General features: G+C 66.5%; 1 protein-coding gene across 4 annotated transcripts; it reads left to right on the top strand.

Moving 5' to 3' along the window:
• Positions 1–475: 475 nt before the first annotated feature.
• On the top strand, positions 476–10,731 carry NINJ1 (ninjurin 1). 4 transcript variants are annotated; one of them, XM_047100588.1, is made up of 4 exons: positions 476–598; positions 8,271–8,496; positions 9,039–9,201; positions 10,228–10,731. In XM_047100588.1, the coding sequence occupies exons 1-3, from the start codon at positions 524–526 to the stop codon at positions 9,191–9,193; spliced, it is 456 nt and encodes a 151-aa protein (XP_046956544.1). In that variant the 5' UTR covers positions 476–523; the 3' UTR covers positions 9,194–9,201; positions 10,228–10,731. The 4 variants fall into 4 exon arrangements, with proteins under 4 accessions (XP_046956544.1, XP_046956553.1, XP_046956562.1 ...); XM_047100579.1 differs by lacking the exon at positions 476–598 and adding an exon at positions 3,708–3,932; XM_047100597.1 differs by lacking the exons at positions 476–598; positions 10,228–10,731 and adding an exon at positions 3,191–3,932 and having other exon boundaries at positions 8,271–8,498; positions 9,039–9,200.
• The last annotated feature ends 2,273 nt before the right edge of the window (positions 10,732–13,004 follow it).

Below are 13,004 nucleotides of genomic sequence, written 5' to 3'. Positions count from 1 at the left end.
CGCAGCGGCCCGCCCTGGCACGGGGCGCCACCCCAGACCAGAGGACCTGTCTCCCGCCTGGGAACACGGAGGCTGCGCCAACAGGGCGGGGGCTGCACCAAGCGGCTCTCTGCTGCCCCCACCGCCCCCCACCCTCCTGAGCGTGCGGGTCGGCCCCGGGGGCGTGGGGCGCCCGAGAACCCCCACTCCCCGGCAGCGGCGCGCTCGCCTTCCTGGCGCGCCCAGCAGTTTGCGAAGTGGCCCGGGGAAGGATGGTTCTTGGCTTCATTTCGTGGATTGAAAGTGTCCAAGACGTGGGCAGAGCCGGACGTGGCCCGCCCCCGCCCGCGCGGCGAGAGGGAGGGTCCTCGGGGTCCCGCGGGCCCGCCCCGGCTGGGCGGAGGGGCGGAGTCCTGAGGCGGAGTCTGGGGCGGAGTCCGGGGCGGGCCGGGGGCGGGCCGAGGGCGGGAGCGCAGCGGGGTCCCCGGGGCCCAGGCGCGGGCCGCGCTCAGGCCCCGAGCGAGGCGGCTCTGGCTGCCGCACCATGGAATCGGGCACCGAGGAGTTCGAGCTCAACGGCGACCTGCGCCCGGGCTCGCCCGGCTCCCCGGACGCCCCGGTAAGCCCCGCCCCGCCCTCGCCGCTGTGCGATCTTGGCCGGCGCCCGCCCTCTCTGGACCCCGCGCCCGCTGCTCCCCGGGCACCGGGGGTCGCCGGCCGGCTGCGCGCCCGCTTCCGCACTGCGGGGTGCCGGGGTCTCTGCTCCGCGTGCGCCCCCCCCCCCCCGCCGTCGGGTCCGACGTGCGGTCCGGGGGCTAGGGCCACGCCGGCGGGGTCGCCGGGCGGGCCGGCAGGTGCGTACGCCGAGCCGCGCGGCGGGGTGGCCTGGGCGCCACCTTCCCCCGCCTCCCGTGCCGGCCTCTAACTTCGGCCCCCGCATCCCCTCCCGCTCGTGCGCGCCCGGACGCGCAGGATCCCAGCCTCCGGGCCCGGGGCCAGCAGCGGGCAGACGGTTACGTCACCCGCTGTGTTCGCCGCCACCGCACTATCCAGTGCGTGCCCCGATGGGGAACTTGAGGCCGCTGTGGCTCCGCTCCTGTCTCCACCGCGGCCTCTGCAAAACATGCACTCCTGGCCTCGGACGGCCGTGGGCATGGGACAGGCGCTGGCAGTGGTCCCGACTTCCACTTTACAAGTGGTGGCTCCCCCGCTGCCCCTGGGTCCTGTGGGGGGGGGGGGCGCGCGGGGGGGGGCTGTCCGTGCCCTGTTCCCTGGGCCCAGAACTTCCCCAGCACCTCTGTTTGTGATGCAGTCCTGGGCATGGCTCTCTGGTGACTTGTTGACTTTGAACTTTCTTTCACTTTCTGACCCCCTGGTGATGGGGGCAGGGATGGCCGTCTCCCAGCCATGTGAACCGGGCTGGGGCAGCGCGGCTCAGCTGTGGGGAATAGGCCGGGTTGGGGGCGGGGGAGGACATCGGGGTGAGTGAGACCCCGATGGCAGGGCAGGCCCCCTGTGTGCTGGTGACCCCACTAATCCTCTCCATTGTCTCCATCCTTGTCTGTTCTTGACCGAGGCTCTCTGGGGCCCAGCCTCTGTGCTGACCCTTCAGGAAAGCCCGACCGCCCTAGGGTGGCACAGGATGTTTGTCCCTGGGTTGGTGGTGAGGAAACTGAGGACCGAGAAGGTCCTTGAGTGGCCTGCCCTGGCATGTAAGCCCTTCAGAGCTGTGGGTGTGCATACTCGGGGAGGCTGCCTCACCTCTCAGGGCCTCCCGTGCGCGGTCTGGAAAGGGAGAAATAATCCGACCCCCCCCCACACCCCAGTTGGAAAGGAGGGATCCTGCTCACCTCCCAACCTGTGGCTGCGCCTTCCAGTCCAGCCTCTCTCTGCTCCCCTCAGCTTTGGCAGGCAGGGTCCCGTGAACCCCAGGCCCAGGGGGGTCAGGTGGGAGATGCCTCCCCCATCATCACTGGGCCGCGACGTCAGTGCTGAGACCAGCCCAGGCGGAGAAACCAAGGCCGGAGCCTGGAGCCCTGCTGTGTGGGTGGGGGGCGGGGGGGGGGCAGGAGGGCTCCTGCACAGGGGGCTGCTGGCGCTGCGTGCTGCAGGACCCGACTGTGGTGCGGCTTGGCCGTCTGCCATGTGGGCAAGGACATCCCAAGCAGAGAGAACAGCAAGGGAAAGGCCCAAGCAAGTCTGGGGAGGACGTGTGTGACAGGAGGTCAGGCCCTTCCATGGCCCCCGAGAGCCGGTGTGGGTGTGGGTGTGGGTGTCTCCTGGAAGGATCTCACCGTGCCTGCGGCCCAGACCCACGAAGCACCACTCCCCAGCCTCTGCCTCGCCCTCCCACCTTCAGGACCTGCCTTGTTGTGTCTGCGGGACGTTACTCTGTCTCGGTTTCTCCTCTGTGATGTGGGATGGTAGCAATGTCTTCCGTCAGAGATCGTGGTGAGGACCACACGGGCTCGTGCGTGTGCTGGGCACGGTGTCCGCGTTCCTGCCCGCTGCTGGTGATGACTCCAGGGAGGCGCCTTTCCCCGTGGCAGGACCCCTGTGGACAGGCACAGCCTTTCCTTCACAGCACCTGCTCAAATCTGAGCCTCCGGCACCTGTGTGAGGAAGTCTCACTGGCGAGAGGGGCGACCCCTGGGGTCTTGGGATGCGCCGAGTGCAACAGGAGCCCTGGACGGCAGAGTGGGTGGGCTAGGTTGGTCCCGTGTCCCCAGCACAGCCCTGGCGGCCGGGGGTGCTGACTGGGGGGCCCAGGCCGAAAGCCCCTGTCAGCCTCAGGACACCCACTGAGGGCTGGAGTGTCCTCTAGTGGGAAGTGGGGCGGGGTCACTCGCTTCCCAGGGTGGCCGGGCTCAGGGGAGAGCCCTCCGTGCAACCGCTGAGCAGGTGGACCCCGCAGGTGCTCCTCACCCCGTGCCTGTGCCCCCACGGCCCTCACGGAGGCCAGGCTGCCCGGGGCCCCTGCAGGAGAGAGCTGGTGTCTCTCTCACCTGCGGCCGGTGGCAGGACGAGTAGCAAACCTGAATGTTGTGTGAAAATGACCCTCGGCTGTGTCCTGCCCGGGGTGTCTCTCGGCTTGGGGGCAGCTGCATCGGACCTGGTGGTGGCCATTGGGGCCACAGCCAGCGGAGGACACAGCAGCGGGGGGAGCAGGGGGGTGGGGCGTGGCTCCGGGGCCGCATCTGGGCTCTCTCCCTCACTTCTGCTTTCCCGGAAAGGTCCTGAGGCTGGCAGGGTCTTGGCCAAGTTCTAAAAGGCCTCGGGGTCACTGCCGGCCAGTGCTGAGCCCACAGGAAGCAGGTCTGCCCAGCCCATGGCCCAGCTGCTGTGGGAAACCCCCCCTCCCCCCCCCCCCGCACCGAGACTTCCTGTGGGGACACTGACAGGGACACTGACGTGGAGCGAGACACCTCTCAGTGCTGGCCTTGTGGCCTCCATGCCAGGCTTGAGTGATGGCACGTGGCCAGATGGGTGGGTCAGATGAGGGATACTCCAGGTCTTGCCAGACCCACCTCGGTTCTCAGGTCCCTCCCCAGAGGGAAGGACTCCAGAGCCCCGTTCCCACCGGCACCTACTGTGCCCAAGCAGAGGAGCTGTGGTGGGCCAGGCCCCTGGGTCCTGCTCAGGGCACACGGCCATTTCCTGGGCTTGTCCTTTCTCTTGTTGTTCGGATCTGTTGTTCCAAATCCGTGCAGCTCATTTAGCAGGCCGTCTGCCCCGGCTGGCTGGGCTCCAACAGACCAAAGGGCCTCTGCACCCCTCATTCAGTCTGATCGCCCATTTTGCAGATGAGGAAACTGAGGCACAGAACCCTGGTGTGGGACTCAGCGGTCTTGGGGAGAGGTGCCAGCGGGAGTCCTACCCTAGCTCCTCACAGGGCAGCCAATGGACGCCCCATGGATTTGGTGGGGGCCTTGGTCTCTTCCGAAAACATGAAGGTGGGTTCTGGGCAGGGGCTCCCGTTCCACACTTCCACGCAGCAGTCAGGGAGGGCAGGATGGGGGCGGTCGGCAACCCACACCCCTGGCTCCTCCCAGGCCTGGCCTCAACTCCCCGGGGAGCTGGAGGCCGGGGCGGGCACGCCGTCTCCTCTACCCGAGCCTGGGCTGGACTGGAGTGTTTCCGTGAAGCTATGGCCGAAGCAGGCACTTGGGCGCTGCAGATCTGGGCTCACATCCGTCCCAATTCCCTCCCTGTCCGGGCTGAGGACAGCACTGTGGCCCTGGGCTAGCTGCGAACGCCCCCAGGCCCTCTGTCCACAGAAGGCGGGCCTCCCTCCTGGGCTCTGGCTCCCAACCCACAAGGCTCCTTCCTGGATTTTAGGGGGAGAACTCCAGAGCTCACCTGCCGCTTCGCCCGGCTCCCGATACCACCGTTGAGGTTTAGGGGAAGTCCTCCTGGCCCTGGGGACACATTAACCAGGGTGTTTGTTCCCTGCGCTACTCGGGTCACGGGCAGAGGTCCGTGTGGGAGGTTCCCAGCGTGGCTCCCGGCGGCCAGGCTGGCAGTTCAGACCGAGGGCTCCGGCGGCCTTCCCACCCTGCCCCGCTAGACTGTGCCCGGGACAGCGGGCTCTCTGGGGCAGACGGGCCAGGTTGGAGCGTTGATGCTCCCTGTCCACTAGAGGGGAGCTTCCCAGAGTGCAGCCCGGGGCACACAGATGGGGAGACTGAGGCCAGCTGCAGGGAGCACGTTGTCGAGGCCACACAGCCAGGCTGTGGTGAGCGGGGCTTGACTGGCCTCCTGGCTGGCGCCCCTTATCCCTGCACGGGTTGAACAGGAAGCAGATGGCCGCGTGGGCAGGAAGTGCCCTGCACCAGGAGGGGCGTGCTTGCCACTTGGGGCTCTGAGGCAGTGGCCAGATCCACCAGAACCTTAGGATGCCTGCTCCTGGCCCTGTCAGACACACGGAGACTGAGGCCCGGAGGGGGTCGCACACACGGGAGGCTGAGGCCCGGAGGGGGTCGCACACACGGGAGGCTGAGGCCCGGAGGGGGTCGCACACACGGGAGACTGAGGCCCGGAGGGGGTCGCACACACAGAGGCTGAGGCCCGGAGGGGGTCGCACACACGGGAGGCTGAGGCCCGGAGGGGGTCGCACACACAGAGGCTGAGGCCCGGAGGGGGTCGCACACACGGGAGACTGAGGCCCGGAGGGGGTCGCACACACGGGAGACTGAGGCCCAGAGGGGGTCGCACACACAGAGGCTGAGGCCCGGAGGGGGTCGCACACGGAGACTGAGGCCCGGAGGGTGCTGGCTGTCCTAAGGTCACACCACTGGAGCCGTGGGGGTGGGGGGTGCGGAACAGTGGCCGAGTGAGTGAGTGCACAGCTCCACCTCGCCGGCCCTGATCCCAGCCCCAGCCCCAGCCCCCTCTGCAGGCCTGAGGGGAACACGGGTCAAAGTGCAGCCCTCCCTTGGTCTCTGCTTTGGATAAGGCGCTTCCTGTGCTAGCCTCAGTTTACCCACAGTGAGTGTGGGTACCCATGGGGCGGGGGCACCCAGGACAGGGGAGAGCGGGGACACAGGGTCCCCATGCTGGGGGCACTGACGTGTCGTTCTGTATTTGAGTGTGCGTGTGGCTGTAAAGGGCTCGAACGGTTGTGGAAGGCTCAGAATAAAAGGGAATTCTTCCTCCAGCCCAGAGGCCAGCACAGTCAGCCTGGCTGTGCGTGTGTGCGTGTGCGTGTTTATAGGTTAATATGTGCATGTGCCCACACGCGTGTGCACCGAGCATGTGTGCGTATTTGCTCACGTGTGTCTGCTTGTGCGTGTTTACACGTGCATGCGTGTTTACGTGTTTATATACGCGTACACATACACGTGCTTATGGGTGTGTGCTCTTGGGCGTACATGTACCTGGCCACCCTGCCCCCAGCAGGTGGGAGCCCCTGCAAAGGTCTGCGCCCAGCTCTTTTCTCCAGGACTGGAGACCAGGACAGCACTGTGGTGGCCTTGAGGGAAGGTGCTTTGGCACTTCTGGTTTGTGACAGGAGCACGTTCCCGCCACAGGCGAGGGACGCCCGCCCCTCGCAGCAGCGCACACGTGATGAGGCGTGGCCAGCCCAGCCGCCCGCTGCGGGCACACAGGCCCTTAGGCGGTGGGCTGGGGCGTGTGCGGCCTGGGGCTGCCCCCCCCCCCGCAGCCGTGGGCACAGCCGGAGGCTCGCGTGAAGAGGCCAAGCCGCGACCCCGGTGGGGCTGCTGTGTGTGGAGCGCCGCAGTCAGCAGTGCAGGGTCGAGGCGGGGCTGGTTGAGGGCCCAGTGCTCCGATCTGGGATTTTATTTTATTTTATTTTTTTTTTTCAACGTTTTTTATTTATTTTTGTGACAGAGAGAAACAGAGCATGAACGGGGGAGGGGCAGAGAGAGAGGGAGACACAGAATCGGAAACAGGCTCCAGGCTCTGAGCCATCAGCCCAGAGCCTGACGCGGGGCTCAAACTCACGGACAGCCATCAGCCCAGAGCCTGACGCGGGGCTCGAACTCACGGACCGCGAGATCGTGACCTGGCTGAAGTCGGACACTTAACCGACTGCGCCACCCAGGCGCCCCCGATCTGGGATTTTAAACCTAGTGCCTCTGCTACTTAGCCTCCGGGGCTGAGGGAAGGCGGGGCTGCCTGACTGCCGCTGCTGCACACGCCCATTCTCCCTTCCTCCTGGCACGCTACTCTAGATGAGATTAAGTTTAGTAAGTAAGGCGCCCGGCAAAAACGACCCCTGCCCGTCCCCGCCCCCGCCCCGCCCCGCCCCCGCCCCGCCCCCGCCCCCGTAGTTCAGCATTTTCCAGGGTGAAGTTTCCAGCCGCGGAAGGTACAGGGGGCAGAGAATGCTGCTTTCGCCCCTCCCCTGCGGCCTGCCTCCAGCCTGCATCTTTCACGACTCCCAAAACGCGATCTCCCCTGTGCCCCAGGAGGCGCGGTGCAGGGCCTGGTGGCTCAGGGCCGAGGGGTGCGGGTGCGTCCTGGGGGGCTGGGGAGGGGCCAGCCAGGGGCAGCTGTGCCCAGGAGAGAGGGGCTTCCTGGAGGTGGTGACCCCTGGGCGGGGCATGGAGGGCTCCAGGAGTGGCCTGAGGCCCAGTGATGTTCTCAGGCAGAGGCACCTCCTGGACAGAAGGCGTCACCCCTGAGGGACTGTGAGGGCAAGCCTCGTCACAGATGTTGGTAATGGATGAAAGGGCAAGAGGAGGCTTCCGGGGGCCGCCAGGGTGTCCTGTGTGTGCACTTAACTCCTGAGGCTCCAAGTTGTCTGCGTTAATTGTGTACAGCTTTTTGTGTGGGAATGACACCTCGGTAAAGTGGTTTCAAATCGTTTTTAAAAATAAAAATTAGGGGGGCGCCTGGGTGGCTTAGTCCGTTAAACATCTGACTTCTGCTCAGGTCGTGATCTCACTGTTCGTGGGTTCGAGCCCCGTGTCAGGCTCTGTGCTGACAGCTCGGAGCCTGGAGCCCGCTTCCGATTCTGAGTCTCCCTCTCTCTCTGCCCCTCCCCTGCTCGTGCTCTGTCTCTGTCTCTTTCTCTTTCTCTCTCAAAAACAAACATTAAAACAATTAAAAACAATGATAATAAAAATTCGGGGCGCCTGGGTGGCTCAGTTGGTTGGTTGGGCACCTGACGCTTTGCTTTTAACTCGGGTCATGATCTCACGGTTCACAATTCTAGCCGCGGGTCGGAATCTTCGCTGACAGTACAGAGCCTGCTTGGGAGTCTCTCTCTCCCTCTCTTTCTGCCCCTCCCCCACTCATGTTCGCCCCCTCCCGCTCTGTCTCTCCCCAAATAGATAAACTTAAAAAAAAAAATACAATAAAAGTAAATACATAAAAATTAAAGAAGCAGCTCAGTTTGACTCTACCCCGCTTTGGTAGGTGGCTGGGGGAGCGAGCAGGGTTCCGGTGCCTACACTTCACTTCCCGCCCTGGCCCCCGGCCCCGGCCAGGCCCGAGGAGGGCAGGCGGGGGCCCCGGTGGGGTTGTGCCAGGCAGGGGGCCAGAGGCTCCACCCGGGGCCAGACCAGCACATGTGCTGAGGCTGCAGCTTGGTCTCCTAGAGGACTTGATTCGGGCAGGGGGGGTTGTCTTACAGGGGCTGCACAGCCCTGTCCGGACTCCGGTCTGTCAAGGAGCCCTTCCCTCTGGGGCCCTGGGCCTCGCCTGCAGGCCCCACGGAGCCCCACCCCCTGCCCAGTGGGGGGGGGGTGGGGGGCACAGGCGGTGGGGAGGGGCACAGGCCGGGGTGGGGGGGGTGGCACAGGCTGACCAACCCCTCCCCGCAGCCATCCCGCTGGGGCAGGAACCGGCCCATTAACGTGAACCATTACGCCAACAAGAAGAGCGCGGCGGAGAGCATGCTGGACATCGCGCTGCTGATGGCCAACGCGTCCCAGCTGAAGGCCGTCATCGAGCAGGGCCCCGGCTTCGCCTTCTTCGTGCCCCTGGTGGTCCTCATCTCCATCTCCCTCGTGCTGCAGATCGGCGTGGGCGTGCTGCTCATCTTCCTCGGTGTGAGCCTGGGCTGGGGCCCCGGCGGGGGAGGGCCCCGGGGCAGCCCCCACTCAGCCACGCGGTCAGGAGGTGGCCCCCCGTCTCTGTCCCTCCACCCACCCGAGCGAGGCTGCGGGAGAATGTGGTCTACGGGGACTAGCTGGTGGTCCTTCCCCCCGGGGGGGGAGGGTCGGGGCTCACCTCCACGGCTGGCTGTGTGACCTCGGGCAGGTACCTGACCCCCGCGGGCCTCAGTTGCCTCATCCATGAAGTGGGGGTAAGGGCAGGGCTTTGGGCCCACGTGACGGTCACTAGGCCGCTGCCCGCAGTGCTCAGAAAGGCGCCTGCCTGGGTGCGTTCAGCGCCAGCGCGTTGTGCCCTCAAATCCACACCTGGGCCTCGGGCCGTCTCTTCTGCTCCCAGACGGACACCTCTGAGCTTCCGTTCTTGGAGAGGGGGCTGCGGGGCTGAGGCCGCAGGCCCGGAAGGCAGTCCGAGCGTGGCGGCAAGCCCCAGGTGCTGCAGGCCCCGGTGCAGCGTCGGCTCCCTTCCGCCCACAGTCAGGTACGACCTCAACAACCCCGCGAAGCATGCCAAGCTGGACTTCCTCAACAACCTGGCCACCGGCCTAGTCTTCATCATCGTCGTGGTCAACATCTTCATCACCGCCTTTGGCGTCCAGAAGCCCGTGATGGACGCAGCACCCCGGCAGTAGGGGTTCAGGTGAGCCAGGGAGGGACCCGCCTGCTGCCGTCCACCTGCCGGCCCCGGGCGGGCCCGTCTCCGCCGCGAGGCCGCCCGGGCACCCGCTGACCCGTGAGCAGACCCTCGTGACCCGCGTCGGTCCTGTGGGGCGCCTCCGGCCGTGTGCACCGTCCCCGGGCACATCCCCTGTCCTTGCTCGGAGGCGAGCACCCACCCAGGGTTGCCCTACCCAGGAGCAGGAGCTGCCCTGGCCGGGGGACCCTGCTTCCATGCTCAGCAAAGAAGCCCCTGCACTCTTGGGGGCCTGGGGGCTGCCTCAAGGGCGAATGCGGGTCAGCAGGCCCGGCGTGTGTCATGTGTGCTGCACGTGGGGCCCTGGCCGGGCCGCACACCACAGGTACGTGTGGCCTCGGGCCCAGAGGTTGCTGTCAGGCCCGCCCCAGAGAAGGGGCGGGCAGTGCTGACAGACAGCCACCAGTCCAGCACCGCGGCCGAGTGGACAGCAGGCTGCCTGAACACTGCCTATGTGTCGGGCGCATGAAAGAGAACTTCCAGGGGGCCAGCCGGAGGTTGAGGTGGGACGCGGGAGCAGGGCCCACACGTGGCCTGGCTGGGAGTGTCCATTTCCCGCTGGCCAGCCGCGGGAGTCCCAGCTCACTGCCTGCCTGCTGGCCCCGCCTTGTCGTTAAGTCCATCTCCCCCAGAACCCTCTGGACGCGGGCCTGCTCTCTTGCTCGTGGCGTGATGGCCAGGCCGTTTATTAGTTGTAATTAAACACAGTCCTGGCCCTCCCTGAGCATCAGCCCAGAGAGGGTCACACGGGTCTGCTCTCTGAGGCCCCCCTTTAAGCCCTGACAGTGACCCAGGAGGGGAAACTGAGGCTTGCCCGAGGCAGAATTGGGCCCTTCTGGCTCTGGAGTTGTAGTGGCTCCAAAGCTCGTGGGCTGGATGCCAGACACGCTGCCAACAGGGGCTGAAAAGAACGGAGCCAGAGGCCCCTGCAGACAGGGTGGCCCTCACCCCCCTCCTCTCCCTGCTCGGCAGATGCCCCCAGATCGCACCTGGCCACAGCCACCCAGGCCCCAGGAGCCGCTTCACCCTTGAGGCCCACGTCCCCGTGAGAGGCCCTTCCCGAAACTGGAAGAGCCCGGCGGGCCCGCTAGACGAGTCCTGGGACGGGCCGCCAGTGGTTAGGCCCCTGCAGGCCAGCGCAGGGCCCCCGGAGTCGGGCCCAGGAGGCCGAACCGGGGAAGCGCCGTGGCTGGCGTGGACACACAGCGGCCCGAGGATGGGGGTGAGAGGCCCGGCCGGCGTTGGCCTCAGGACGTCTCCAGAGGGACAAGGAGACCCCCACCCTCTGCCAGCACAACAAGCATCTGGCCTCGAGCCCCCCGTGCCGATGACCTGTGGCGTCTGTGCTTCCTGACCCGGGACTCCGGACCTCAAGCGCCCAGGGCCACGGGCCCTGCCCATGCCTTCCACCAGCAGTGACGGGGCAGAGCCCCCACTTTTATAAGCACCGGTGACCAATAAAGCTAATGCACCTCCTCCCCTGTCTTGGGCCCTGCAGTCTACACTGCAGATGTGTCTGTGCGCTGCGCTCTTGTCTACGCTGCAGACCTGCCCGCGTGCTATGTTCTCATCTACACCCCCCCCGGGTCTGTGCGCTGTGTTCTCGTCTACACTGCTGCCAGGCATCCCACAGACTTTTCACAGCAGAGCAGATCCTGCATACGCACTCCCCTGCTCAGGCCCGGGCCTCCAGGTGCTCCCTCAGGCCCGCGGGGGCGGGGGCATGTGTAGGACCACTGGCTTGGGGGGCTGTGTCAGTGCCGCGGGAGGGACACTGGTCCCTCGTCCACTTCGGTGGCTTTGGGGTCAGAAGCCAAGACCTGGACCCTCTGAAGAGGTTGGAAGGACAGTGTGCAGGATGACCTTGGGTCGGAGGGACAGCCAGGTGTCACCATATGCCCTCAGGGCACTGGGCCCGTGACCCCCTGGCCTCATGGAAAGTTCCAGCGCTCTCGGGTTTCCTGCAGCCTCTCTGCACCTACAACCTGGCTCACTGCGGGGTGCCCAGTGCTGCTGGCCAATCAGGCCGAGGGGGCCGAGGGAAGGGGGGCTGGTGCTGGGCGGGCCGTGACCCACGGAGACCCCCGAAGCGCCAGTGTTGGCTCCAGGGCGTCTGTCCTGAGGGTCCCCGTGCTGGCTGGAGTCCCCTCTTCTCTCGGTCCACCCCTGCGCACTCCAGGGCCTGAGCCCTCGCGCTCTGCCCCCTCGTCCCCTTTCCCAACCCACACCGGCACCCCCTCATGTCCTCGATGTGACAGGACCCTCACCTGGTCCTCCAGGTGGGAAACTGTCCGGCCCCAGGTCCCTCCCTAAAAATACTCAGGTGACTGTGGTCAGCTCGCACAAAGTGATCGATAAACAGAAGTGCTGGTGGGTAAGGTGGTCCAGTCCTGGGCTTTACTCAGGAAAAAGCACGAGGAAGCGGATGAGTCGAGGTCGAGGAGGGCTGGTGGCCTGGGAGCCGGGGCCCTGGGGCAGCCCTCTGCTCCCGTGAGCATGTCTCTGTCCTGATCCATTTGTGAGACAAAATCCATGAAGAAGCGTGAGGGGCAGGTGGGCAGAGGGTGGACATGTGTTCGCAGAGGAGCTGATGGGGCCCCGCCGGGCAGGGGCAGGCAGCCCTGGGGTCTGGTGGTGCCGAGGTCACAAACCTGGGAATGGCCCTGCGGTGGGGGGGGGGAGGGCGCGGGTAGCTAGCTCACTCCTCCTGCTGCCGGGAGCCCGGCTCACCTGCGCTGACTGACGCGGCTTTTGCCAGAAGCAGCAGGAGGTCAGGCTCACGTCTGTGACCTGTCTACGCAACCTGGCCCTCCTGCCAGCCCACCCGGTGCACCCCCTCTGTCTCCCTTGCCCCTCTCCCCCGGCCATCTCCAGTGTCCCGGGATGTTCCCCTGGCCCAGTCCTGCCCTGCACAACGCCCCTGGGGTTGCCCAGAGTGGCCTGCGGCCTGCGGTGTGGACTAGCCGGTAGTCACGTGGGGTGGCACCATGCACGTGGCCAGCAGATGGCCTAGCCCCTCCCCGGGCCAGGACAGGAAGTCCGTCAGCGCACCACCAGAGGGGTGAACCCCAGATGACTGGACTGAGCCCCAGTCACCGAGCCGGGCTGGCCTCCGAAGGTGCTGGGGCACTGGGGACAGCAAGGGGGGGTGGGTGGGTCTGTGTGCCCTGGTCCCCCCAGCACCCCGTCCCCGGCACCCCACACCTCCCCACCCGCCGGCTCCCAGGCTCGAGCCTCGGCGGCCCCTCTGGCCCCCCGGCCCTCACTCCAGATGCGCTCCCATCTCAGGCCTCGGCATGTGGCCGCTCTCCAGGGTGGGGCTCACGTCCTGCAGGTCCTCCTGACCCTCTCCGCCAGTCACTGTCACAGAGGCCGCTCGGGTCTACTCCAACTTGGGTGCCACGGGCTGGCATCGCCATCCATAGTGTCCCCCCGGGCCCGCGTCTGAGCCCTGCCCACCCCGGCCGGGCCTGCCTCAAGTCCAGGGCGGCCCCCAGAGAGGGAGGGTCCTACAGGCCAGTCACCCTGAGGATCCGAGAGAGAGGCTTGAACTGGGGGAGGAGAGGGCCCCCCGTGTACGCCTTCCCTTCTGCTTGTTTCTGGGCCACGGGTCTGGCCTGGCTCTCCCAGCAGGTGCCACCACCTGTGGCCTGTGTCCTTGGCACCACGTCTGGCATACAGTTCGTGCCCAGTGAATGTCTGCTGCAGACCTCCTCCCTCACTGGTCCTGGTGAGCCAGGCGGGTCCGG

This window comes from Lynx rufus, unplaced genomic scaffold (genome assembly GCF_022079265.1).
Source record: "Lynx rufus isolate CCGP_SWC_20201006 ecotype Redwood Valley unplaced genomic scaffold, mLynRuf1.p SCAF_10, whole genome shotgun sequence".
Taxonomy (NCBI): domain Eukaryota; kingdom Metazoa; phylum Chordata; class Mammalia; order Carnivora; family Felidae; genus Lynx; species Lynx rufus.
Note: the sequence above shows the minus strand (reverse complement) of the source record. Positions and strands in the feature narration are given on the sequence as shown.